This window comes from Vicia villosa, unplaced genomic scaffold, assembly GCF_029867415.1.
Source record: "Vicia villosa cultivar HV-30 ecotype Madison, WI unplaced genomic scaffold, Vvil1.0 ctg.000218F_1_1, whole genome shotgun sequence".
NCBI classification, from domain to species: Eukaryota; Viridiplantae; Streptophyta; class Magnoliopsida; order Fabales; family Fabaceae; genus Vicia; species Vicia villosa.
The window spans coordinates 671229-684516 of record NW_026705082.1 but is presented as its reverse complement, the minus strand read 5'-3'; the positions used below and the strand labels follow the sequence as shown (position 1 = coordinate 684516).

General features: G+C 30.8%; 1 protein-coding gene across 1 annotated transcript; it reads right to left on the bottom strand.

Annotated features, from left to right (window-relative positions):
* Positions 1 to 11194: 11194 nt before the first annotated feature.
* LOC131625491 (nudix hydrolase 18, mitochondrial-like) lies at positions 11195 to 12765 on the bottom strand. Its single transcript, XM_058896348.1, has 4 exons — positions 12573 to 12765; positions 12374 to 12485; positions 11997 to 12209; positions 11195 to 11806 (listed from the first exon to the last, which is right to left on the bottom strand). The coding sequence occupies exons 1-4, from the start codon at positions 12668 to 12670 to the stop codon at positions 11648 to 11650; spliced, it is 582 nt and encodes a 193-aa protein (XP_058752331.1). The 5' UTR covers positions 12671 to 12765; the 3' UTR covers positions 11195 to 11647.
* Positions 12766 to 13288: the final 523 nt, after the last annotated feature.

Genomic DNA, 13288 nt, shown 5'->3' with positions numbered 1-13288 from the left:
TATAAGAAGACAAACTTTAAACCCAAATAATTTGTTACTCTTGCAATCCATCCTAGGGATCTTTTCATGGAGAATGCTCTTGGAAACTTTAAAGTGTTGGATCTAGATAGTTTCAAGCGCTTCATAATGGAAGTCTTTTATGTTTCATGCGGATCACTAATGGTAGTGTATTGAGCGTTGATACTCATGAAATGAACGACAAGGATTTGTTTAAGGACAGTGATCAATATCCTCAATAATCATGCCAAAATTATCCCCTCGGTTTAGATAAAAAATGAGGTAAAATATGTTTACTCCTCGGTTTAAAAAAACGACGTAAATAATCTTTTTTTTAAACATTGCATTGTTTACATAGAATAATAAACAAATCCATATTCATCATCGTCGTTGTAATTCAAGATTTTGTTGTGTATTTTGTATGCATCAAACTTCTAATCTTTTCAAAGGTTGAACTCCCTTTTTTGTTTAACTTGAAGCAAGAATGATTTTCTGCACTTGCAATCTATCATAGAGAACTTTTCCAACCTTCTTTAATAGAGTGTTGTTCCTAAAATACAATAACAACAACATCAACACTATTATGTGAGATAGATTGCTAGGGTAAAAAAATATTTTGTTCAAGGATAGAAGAACATTGATGATTCTTTTTGTCTTGAAATCCATCCCAAAGAATGATGTGTTCGAGTTTGGGGTGGCTACATATAAGTTAGGATTAAGGTAAAATATGGTTAACGAGTCTTTTTATAGTAAAATCTGATTATTTTATCCCTCAGCTATTACAAAACCGAAGAGATAGATCACTTAGTATACACTTATAAACAAGTACAAACATAAATTGCAATAGATAGGATTTGAAGCATGTCCTAAATTGTTTTTCTCCTCGGCTATATTAAAAAAAAAGAAATATGTGGTTTTTTTAAAATAAAATATGGTGTGCCTTGACATTATATCTCGGTTTTATTTTGGTTGGGATGAAAGCTTTGTCATGAAATGTATTATTTATAGTCGTGTATGCATCAAGGAGGCCCTCAAGTAAAATTTGCTTAGAATCATAAGATTTTGCATATTATTTATTAAAATAGAACTCAGTTATCTTTTGAAAACTTTGAAACAAATAACAAATTTTGGGTTATATTACGCATATTTAAAGGGTCAAGGTCTTTCTCTAATTAAACTTGGATATAAAGTTTTAAGAGCCAACAAATTGAATTTCCAAGGTTTTACCATTACCAACATAGAACTTACTATGACCTACATATGGGTACTATTTTTCTTAAATAAAATCCATATCTATATTATAAACAATTTTTTTTTATAAAATAGGGGAGCTAATCCTGACACAACCATGAAAATAACACAAAACAAAAGCCAAGGCTACCTCAAAGGTGTTGGGGCCCTAAATATAATTCTCCCTAATTAGAATACAAAACTCAACCAGATTTATAGTTTCAAAAGATCAAAATATATATGAATAAATCCTCTATAATTAAGAAAGGTAAAGTTTCCCACCACAAGAAGTCTTGAATTGAGTGCCCATGATTAGCTAATTTGTCTGCGCATCTAGCATATACGTGTGTGTGTGAATAGACCATGTTTAAGTGATTTTTTTCCAATTAAAACATTTGTTTATGAGGTCCTAAGGAATCAACAAAACGTGAATTTATACAGCAATGTGTGAATTCACATTTTGTTGATGAACAATCAATACCACACACTGATCAGATGTAAATATGAAATTAAAATCGTGATCCAAATTTTAAAGGCCCTAAAGATTTCTGATATTGTCTGATCTAGTATTTACACAGAACTTTGTCATAATCAACCTATTCCAATATCGCGTTGGGATTTGATTGAAATCAACAATGGGTTCATCTATAAATGTAATGTACGATTTATTGATATATCAAGTGTGAGTATGAGTCCCATAACGGATTGGAAAAGTGAATGTCTAACACTTTATAATTAAGAAGACTCATAGAACAATTGCCTTAAGGTTTTGGGTTAATTCGTGGAGTATCTCTCTTACTTGTGTTGTAACACCCCATTTCTACCCGGCAAATATTTAAGAATCAGAGTTTCAAAATTTCTCAACAAACAAATGAGGCGTCACATATTCATTTAACAATAAATCACTTCATCGCATTTAGCAGATACATAGCACTTTCTAAAACAGAATAACTTCTTTTATTAATAAAACATCGGAGTCATAATTCTCAATTTCCGAACCGAGTAACATCTTATTCAACTAAGATAAAACAATAAACAACAACATCATAAACATCATATATCGTCCCCCCGAGTGCTACATATCAGAGCGACAACCGACTCAAGTAACGACAACTAAATCTTCATACTTGAACACCTACACGTTACCAATATAAAGGCAACGGCGAAACAAGAGAAAAGGGTGAGATATCAAATCATATAAGTGAGCGTATGATAAATTGTATATTAGGATTCAGACATAAATAGTTATCACATCACAGGTATTAATATTTCCATACACTTCATACTTTCACTAACTCACAAATCTCACATACTTCTCATCGCATCATAAGTCACACTACTTCACATTCGCATCAATTATATATATCTCATTCATTTACTTTGTAAGCTAAGTTATGATACATCACGAGTATAAATCACAATCTTAGTCTCAAAACATCATAGCATATAAGTCACTCATCTAGTCATAAAACATCGCATATACAATTAATCACAAAACATCACATATTCATCTAATCACAAAACATCACATATAAGTCACACCAGACATATTCAGTTAATCGCATTCACAATTATTGATATCATCATACTATTCATAAAATCATCGATTCACATCTTCACATACTTCCATTATTTAACAAGTCACGAAATACAATCACGATATAGTCACAAAACGTCACAACTATGAATCACATAAGACACATGGGACATGACTCATGTATATGCATGTGGTACCAATCAGAGCTTCAGCCCCTGTCACCAATTTCCCGAATCTGAGGCATAAGACATAAGCCTTCGTCACTAATTTGTCAATCCAGACCGTCACAGAGTATGCATATGCAATGTGACTCGACAAACAAGACATACACAACATACTCATCACAATCACACGTCACTGCGAGGCATATACCTACATCACTGATAATTACCAATTATTAGAGGTAATTCAGCGTCACAAATAATCTTTCATCGTCACATAGTAACCAGATCATCACGATATCATCATGCTTCGGTATATCACGACAAACATATAACTTCAAATATTAACGAAGTCATCACAACGTCATCATCATGCTTCGGTATATCACAACAATTCAACACATTAAGTCAATTCACATTAGTCTCATAATTTTCTATAAATAGTCATTTATTTAACTCACTAACCCACTATTAACTAACCAAAATTATTCACAAAATATTCTCTAATTAATCAGATATATCCTGCGTCACTACCGGTTATCTAATTTCCGGTTAAATCCTTAATATTCACGACTTTACAAATTTTCGACTATACTCCCCAGTCACTAAAAACATAGCTCAATCGGTTAATTCGGATACAATTCTATTCTTTACCGGTTATTCGATTCGTTCGGTTAAATTCTCAAGATACTGTTATTTACCGACAAACCGAATAATTAATCTAAGTCTAAGTTTGTTCCAATTAAATAGGTTTATTGAAAATTAATTCAACTATTAATTTAATCGACCGATTAATGTCACAACTTCGACAAAATAACACTACCACGTTAATATACTAATTAAGCTTAGCTACCACGTCAATTTTCATCAAATTCCAGTCAACTGATTATACCGCTTAATTCGGCTATTTTGATCAAACGAGACTGTTTATTAGTTCTATGATCACTACTGTTAACTAGACATTTGTTCTACTCATACTACATAATTCACAATTCATTATCCTACTGTTCCTAATTTATTTCCTTCTAAAAACATGATTCATTAAGTCACAGATGCAAACAGGGTGCATAAGTAGAACATAAACAAACAATGAACAAAACAATAAAACAACAAGCCAAATGGAGTGACGACGGGTGCCGCTCGTCACGGCTTTGGGCTGAGACGTCCGTCAATGCACAAATTCATGGAATTAATTATTATAGTGTATGGTTTTAATTTCTTCATTTCACTAATTGTGGCTTATTGAAATATGAGATGAATTATTCATCATAAATCTTAGTTTCATGAACTTTGAAGAAACATCACATTGCAAGAGTTATTAATAATTTGCATTTGGAACAGTGGTAATAACGACATATTATGAGTCAAAGATCAAACACTAGACTCAGGACTTCGGTGGAATTCACACTTTTTGCTGCCACTGTCTTGCTTCTTGTTGAAAGAAAACCGCTGACCGTCAATGCACAAAATCTTAATCAATCTGTTTTTCAAATTCAATTTTTATTTCTAACACATAACAGAAACTACATTATTTCTCAATTTCAATTTTCTATGAACAACAATAATCAACACAAGATAATGCAATAAATCTACACCCAATTCCCACATACAATTGTTCATAAGCCCCATTATAGGAAGAGAATCTCACCCTTACCTTATCAAATGAAGCAACTCAATCGGTCTTCAATTGCATCTCCAAGCTTGTTCCTCTTGGTTTGCCTCCTTCTCTTCAAACTTTGTTTTCTCCAAATGACAACACTACACTTCATATCTCTAAAACCCTAATTTTAATATTCAATTGGACTTAGCTAACACTTCCTCTTCACAACCAATTTTAGGCCCAATAAGATAATTAATCTAAATAACCAATATATCACTTTTAATAATATTCCGTCGATATAATAATTCCGACTTGTAAATAATATTATTCTTAATATTATTCTTCAACCTTCTGATTAAAATCCGACTTTTAACTTAATAAATTCAAATACGCTTCTTAAAATAACACCGACAATCCAAATTCGACCAATATATCATATTTTCGGTCTAATCTTAATTACTCAGAAAATTCCCAAAATTTCAAATATTATTCCAATAATATTTCTAATACTGAAAATATCAAAACTCTTGATTAATTATCGATCCGCTATCCCAAACTAATACCGACTAACTCCTCTCAAAATACGAAAACTTTACTAAACACTCCGAACGTCTAGATTAAGCGAATAATCGAATTTCTGGGCGTTACATGTGTGGTTTCTCCTAGAAAGCTCGATGTAATGATCCTCAAACCCCCTCATGACCCAACAATGGTATCAGAGCCTAGTTCGACTAGGGCTCCTTGTATCGAAAGTATTCTTGACAAGAGTGTTCAGGTGGCATGTTCCGTTGATTTCATCCAACGGCGATGCAAGTCGATATGGATGAGAAAAGGCTTCCATTTAAGGGGGATGATACCTATAAGAATGGATGGATTCACACTTGAGGGGGAGATTATTGGTATATCAAGTGTGACTATGAGTCACACATCGGATAAGAATGGATGGATTCACACTTGAGGGGGAGATTATTTGGTATATCAAGTGTGATTATGAGTCACACATCGGATGGAAAAGTGAATGTTTAACACTATAATTGAGAAGACCCATAGATCCAATGCTTTTGGTTTTGGGTTAATATGTGGTGTATCTCTAACTTGGGAGGTTGCTCCTAAAAAGTTCGATGTGAAGAGAAAAGTTGGTTAAGGCTAGCATCAAAGGAAGGTTACTTATCCCTCTCACATTCCAAAATATAACCTTTGTGTGAAATTTGAAGGAGGTCCACCTTGTGATTTGGTGTTGTAAGTGATACTCTCAAATCTTGCAGTTTTATTTATTTGTTATTCTTAGAGTTAGCCAAAATGAAACTTGTGTTATAATCCATAGAAATTTTCCAGTCTTCCTATATAATGGCCAAGTCATATATTTGCTTAAGCAAATTATCTCAAACTGGTGACTGGTTTTTAGCCTTGTCCTTCAAATTCACTCTAGAAATATGAGTGTCCAGATTTAGTTCTCTAAATTGATCAGTAGTTGGCTTGTTGGCCATGTAGTCAAAATCATTTTCACCTCTAACTGTAGACAATAAGTATCCCTTCGTGTCATTTGATTCACTAATATCTCCAATGTCTGTCTCTGGAATAAGTTGTTGCACAAGTCATAACCTAAGATTATATGAGTAGTGGTTTTTGGTAGTAAGTATTTTATTGAATTTTACTATGATCATGTTTCAAGTCTTCCTCTTCCACCTACTCTTGTTATGGTTTCTTCTTTTGCAAGTAATGGTCATAAGGTGTAAGATGGTAAGAAGCACATGGATCAATAAACATAGATAAGTGCTTCTACATCATAAAGTATTGTTGAGTCAATGCTGCCATACATGTGCAGCATAAATGGATTATATTCTTTCGGGAGACCATCAAGAATCGAGTTGTTTGGTCTATTTTGAGACTGAATCACCAACTGCGAGCAAGAAGTTATCAATGGCTTTAACCGTATCACATTCTTGGTGATGGAGAGATTTCCTTTCTTCCTTGATTTCAACTCAACTCGAAGTTGTCAAACCCTCGCTTTTATTTGCGCATTGAAGTATCAATAGAATTTATCCTAAATTTTGAGTGTGTGTTTGCATGTAGGGTGTCCCTAAACTAGGGGTGGCAAAATGGACGGATTGGATGGATATGGATTGGATCCTTAATGGATGGATCAAAACAATCCATTACAATCCAGTAAACTCTCTAAATAAAAATTCAATCCAATCCATCTATTAAGGAATAAAATTCATCCAGTCCATCCATTAACAAATTTCTAATGGATGGATATCCATCCATCCAAAAGATAATTAAAAATATTTTATTTTTTTAAAAATTTCATAAAAATAATAATTTACGTATTTTAAAATAGTTTTTTCGTTTTTCTGAAAAATAATTGATTTTTCGTTCTTCCGAAAAAATTTGAATTTTTCGTTTTTTCAAAAGGAACTCGATTTCTCGTATTTTCGAAAAAACTCGATTTTTTTCGTTTTTCTAAAAAAAACTCGATTTTTTCGTTTTTCTGAAAAAGACTCGATTTTTTCGTTTTCCCAAATAAAAACTAGACTTTTTTCGTTTTTCCGGAAAAGAAACTCGATTTTTTTCGTTTTTCGAAAAAAACTCGATTTTTTTTCGTTTTTAAAAAAAAAACTCGACTTTTTTCGTTTTTCCGGAAAAAAACTCGATTTTTTCGTGTTGCCCAAAAAAACTCGACTTTTTTCGTTTTTCGAAAAAATATCGATTTTTTTCGTTTTCCCCAAAAAAAACTCGACTTTTTTCGTTTTTCCGAAAAAAAACTCGATTTTTTCCGTTTTCCCCCAAAAAATCTCGTCTTTTTTCATTTTTTCGAAAAAAACTCGATTTTTCGTTTTCAGAAAATAAAACTCAGTTTTTTTTGTTTTTCGGAAAAAACTCGATTTTTTCGTTTTCCCAAAAAAAACTCGACTTTTTCGCTTTTCTAAAAAAAACTTGTCTTTATTGTTTTTTGAGAAAAATCTGATTTTTTTCGTTTTTCGGAGAAACACGATTTTTTCGTTTTTCGGAAAAAACTAGGTTTTTTCGTTTTCTTGAAAAAAACTCGATTTTTCGTTTTTATGAAAAAACACGATTTTCCGTTAATTCGAAAAAACTCAATTTTTTTGTTTTCCCGAAAAAACTGGATTTTTTTGTTTTTCGTAAAAACACGATTTTTCGTTTTTTCGGAAAAAAACTCGATTTTTTAATTTTCTGAAGAAACTCATAAATAATTTAAACCATTTAAAGTATAAAATAACAATAATCCATTGGATTATCAAAATGTGTTGGATGGATTAGATCATCCATGTATATAAATAGATGGATTTAATTCATCCATTAGCTTATTTTTTTATTTGGTGGATGAATTGGATGGATTTTTTGGTGGATGGATTGGATGGATTTTAGCTTAATGGATCCAATTGCCACCCCTACCCTAAACCTGATGCTACATATGTTGATGTTGGAAAAGTATTTTAATGTTAAACTAAAATTTACATTACCTGATCATATATATGTTTAAATATGTTCATGCGGAAGCTGGTAAATTACGTTTTGGGATAATTATTCAGAGCTCTGATTTTAACATAATGCGGAGAATGATTGGAATTGAATTAACAGATGTGGATGAAAGAGTTAGGTTTGAAAGAAACTTAGTTTTAAAATTTTAAAATATCCAAATATATAACTCCACAAGACCACAACACAACTCAAATAATCTTTTTATGTATACGAAAAATGGAGGTGCAAATAGACCCCTTTCAACAAGACCTGACCACATGAGGCTTGGCCCTTTGGATCCTAATAGTTGATTTGGTAGGGGGTAGGAACATCTTGTAGCTCTTTTTCCACCTCTAATTTTACTTACATGTACGAGGGAAAAAATTACTATTTTGTTCAAATTAACTATCTAATACAGTAATTAAGCGTGATAAAATTAACTTTCAAACTTTTTTTGGTTTAGTACTTATGGATTATGGTTTGATTTGTAAGGTCCATTTAATGTCAATTTCTATAGCCAATTCATTAATGATCATATTTTAAATTTTTTCATTTCATCTTCTAAAACGTAGGAGTTTTATCATAAGTATGTTTTAAATAATACATCTATAAAGATAATTAGATTTGTCATCTAAAAAAAGATTAGTTTGTTGTCAGCTTATCTTCCATTTTTTTAAATGACATTATTCTTTTAATAGTTATTTAACTTATTATTGATCCTCTTCAATAAAACTGTCAATATGGACTACCCGATCCGAAACATGCCGGTCTTAGCGGGCCCTGGATTTTTTAGGGCTGAGCCAAAAAGGCTCTATGTAATATAGACTCGAGATTTACTACCCGAATCCGATCCTAGAGAGGCTTCAGGCTACCCGACATAAATGAGTTTTTTATTTTAAAAAAATAAAATAAAAACTCCATAATATTTATTATAAATAAAATTAAAAATTATGTTATTTTAAACATAATACATTTTTAAATACTATATTATCTCTTATAAATACTATAATGTGTTTCTAAATACAATATATGTCTAAATTGTATAAAATAATATTTGAATATTTATTATAAGAGAAAAACTAATATAATACGATGAAAAAATATTGATTATATTAATGTATAATATTTAAAAGAGAAAGATTGAATAAAATAGAGATAAAATTTAGTGAAGTGAGAAAAATCAATATGCTATTTTGGAGTAAGATAATATAAATATTAATATTATTTTTTAAAAATTTATAAGTATGCGAGCCTAATGAGCTACCCACGGCTATATGGGATAACCCAAATGGATAGCGGACTTTTCAAGACTGGGCTAAAAAGCCCTAAAAAATATGGACTCTAATATTAAGGTCCAAACCATATAATTTATCGGGCCTGGTAAACCAACTCATATGAACTAGCCCATTTTAACAGCTCTACTCTTCACAGTGAAGAGATTGTTCAAATAGATATTCAAAAAATAAACGGTTGAATCTATTAAAATCTTGACAAGATAACTTGCACTTTTCATTTATAAGTATCCAAACCCTTGAAATAGAAATGAACGTCTCTATTTGGCTTTTAGGATATGTTAAGAGCTTCATTTGATTCCTCCACATATAGGCAAAACTAAAGTTGGTGTCAGTGTTACCCCAACTCATAGGTTACTATTCCGTGGGGTACTTTTTATCAGTGATGATGGTGAAATGCTATCATTCTCAATTTCTTTACTTATTAGCCTCACAACTTATAGTTGCCAACTTGCCTAATGTTAATGTTCATCTTAAAGCTAGATAAAATTGTGAAACACTTGTATGCATGGAAAGAAACAATCAACAATTGTTCTATCATTTGGTTTGGTCAGATTTTAAAGGATGGGTTGTTTGGTCAGACAATTTGTTGCTAGGTTAAATTGATGTGAGTTGTTCTAAGATGATGTTGGAGGAGAACTGGTGCATTATGTCTTAGTTTTATGCTTAACCAATTATCATAAAGATGCAATGAAGGAGGATTTATGGAAGACAAACCTTGAGAAAAGAGTTGAAGGCCATTGAAAGGAACAAATTTGGGATCTTGTCAAGTTGCCTCTTACAAGGAAGCCAATAACTATCAAATGGATTGTTAAAATGAAGAGAAACTCCAAAACAAACCAAATTGAAAAACAACAAATTGATCTGAATTGGATTGATTGAATAGATTAGAAACAAATGTGCAAAAAGTATTTTAAAATAAAATTATGCATTAACTAATTTTTCATAATAATATAAAATCTTTAATTTTTTTTGTCCCCATATAAATTGTGAATATCAAAAATGATGTTTCATTTATTTCTTAAAGTTAAATATATTATATTAGTTTTTATGATAATGATTATATACACCCTCCGGTCACTATTATAAGCAAAAAAAATGGTCTAATTCTTGGTCACTATTATAAGCAAAAATCAATTATTACTAAATCATTTAATGCTGTAATTCCTAAGATACCCATATATTTCATTTTCCAATACTTCATTAAATTTAATAAAGAGGATATTATAGTAAATTTAATCAATGTTTTCTCCAAAATCTAAAAAGTTAACTACACTTAATTGAATTTCTTAATAATCGTGAAAATCATTTTTTTTTCTTATAAATGTGACCGGAGGGTGTAAATTATACAGATTAAATATGATTGGTTCGGGTAGACGGATTCACAGGTAGAATTTTAAAAATCTGTTGTCCAAAACAATTAACATCAAATTTCATTAGTTTGATTCAATTTTTGTTTGAAGTAAAAAAAATGTCCAACCAGAACACCTTGAATTAATTTAAATTTCAAATTAGTTCGATTTTGTCTAAACTAATAAATCTTTTAATCATCATCTTACCAATTGATTTTATAAGGTTGAACAAATTCGGAATTCTAAAATAATATTATAGTCATGGTTCATGATTGATATGACCATGTGTTATTAGGTTTTCATTATTTAACAACCTACTATTTATATCTCTATGCATCTTTACTAGGTTTGGATATTTTGCTAGAGATTAGTGGTTAACAATAGATAATACTTAACACCTAATCGACATGATTTAAAGCTATACTTGATTTTGGCATATGTATTATTTTTGGTAGGAAGGAAAAATTAATATTCCCTAAACAAATTATGTTAAAATTTCATTGAATAAAAGTGTTAACAATTTTGATCATGCTAGACAAAACTTCAAGTGAACTTATAATCCACAAATGATAATCACATCACATAGTACAATAAGTGGTGAAAAAAAACCTTGACCCTTCTTCTATCATAGAGTGCATACAAATAACCAAATATTCATATCACACCCCTCTTAGTACATTAGCACAAACCCATTGCTTATAAAAGCAAAGCAATCAATTTGTCACCTAATGAATTTCAACAAGTTTTGCAATTCCCACAAACACATTTAAAAATAGTCCCTCTCATTATAAGATGAGAAAAGTCATGTTCTAATTCCTTCTCTTAGCAAAAAAAATAATATTTATGGGAAACTAATTGCAAACTTCAATGAGAGATCTAAAAGTCTATTATTCATATCATTATTTTTATATATATACTATCATATGATTTTGGCTCAATTCGTTGGATCCATCCTACTAACTCTTCTCCTCATGTTCTCTCTACCCTCCAGGAAATTACACTATTAACAAGTCAGATTTGGCATCCCCAATGCAATTTATAGGACGAAGGTTTTCACGAACAAGTTTTTGACCCAAAAGACGGTTTACTAATCTGTCCAAAGCCTCTTTCATCCACCAGTGTTGACAAACCTCTCTTGCCTCACTTATGCTCATCTGCACAAAATCCAAAATTGAATTTTTCAAACTCATTTTCTACATTAAATAACAATAATTGCCACATAGAATAGATTAAAAAAAATAATGATGTACTAGTTTTTGACAATCACGATAATGTATTTTACAAAATAAATAAATATATTTCTATCAGATGACAGTGTAAAACTATTTTTTTTATCGGACTTACCCATGTTCTTTGACGAAGATTTTGTTCAGGCCAAAACTCCATTTGTTCTTGAACAAGTAAAGGGAACATGTAACCATCATATAAAGTGTCATATGTTTTACTCTTGAAACTCCATTTACCTAATTTACCCTCAACAATGCCTTTCACACCAGCTTCCTCCATAGTTTCTCTCATAGCTGCCTCCTTTTGAGATTCATCTAACTCCCAACCTCCCTGATGTTTGGTCAACAATAAAATTATAAATAACAAAATAAAAAAAATAAATCAAAATGATCGTTAAATCAACTCCGTTAATAGCTGTGCACAGACTTCAGATACAGAAACACGAATTGGAACCTGCGACATCACACTTATTCATTTATTTATTATATTGATACCTTAGGAAATAGCATCCCTTTTCCTTTTTGAGAACTTATGACAAGCACTTCCAATTCATCCAAAACATCCAATGATTTTTTCTCTCCAATCTTGAATCTGTATGGTATACATCTGCATAAACACAAAACACAAAGTTAGTTACTCAATAAAAAAAATTAGTTGAGAAAATAGAAAAAGGTGGGTTGTGAAGAAACGAACCCGACAACTTGACGACGACCTTTTCTATAACGTTGTAACTCTCGACCGGTACGAGAAACCAATGTTACGACATTTTCTTGAGAAACTAAAGCTACCATTTTTAGTTGATTGTGAGGAATAATGAAACAGAGAGTTTAAGGAAAAGAAAGGAATGAGAGTTTTGTTGAGTGGATAGCATAACGGGAAGCGAGGAAGGGACCCCTTTTAATATTGGTAGCGGTTAGAGAGAGAAACAGAAAAGGGTCTGCCTTTTCACAAGAGAGAGAAACTTTATTTATTTTTTTATATTGTGTTTTTCTCATTCTCTTTTTTTGGTAAACAATTTTATTTTTTTCATTCCCACCTTTATTTAACTCTATACATAGAATCAATAGAATTCAAGGTAGCAAATTCACACACTTTAATATTTATTAATATTAGAGAAAATGGTGGATACACCGATATCGTAAAATAATTTTATTTATTTATTTTATTTATTTATTTTATTTTATTATCATAAATATTAACATATATTTTTATAATTTTTAGATTTTAAACATACAGTGCTCTCTTTCACCCTCATTTCTTTTATAATCAATCAAAATTTTAGGTTCAAATCTTCAATAATATTTACTCCGCTATGTCCCATTTTTTTAATGAATTTTTAATGAGCACACTTAATCATTCAAACTCAATCTTAAATAAGCAATAGTATTAAATCTTTAAAATGATGTTTT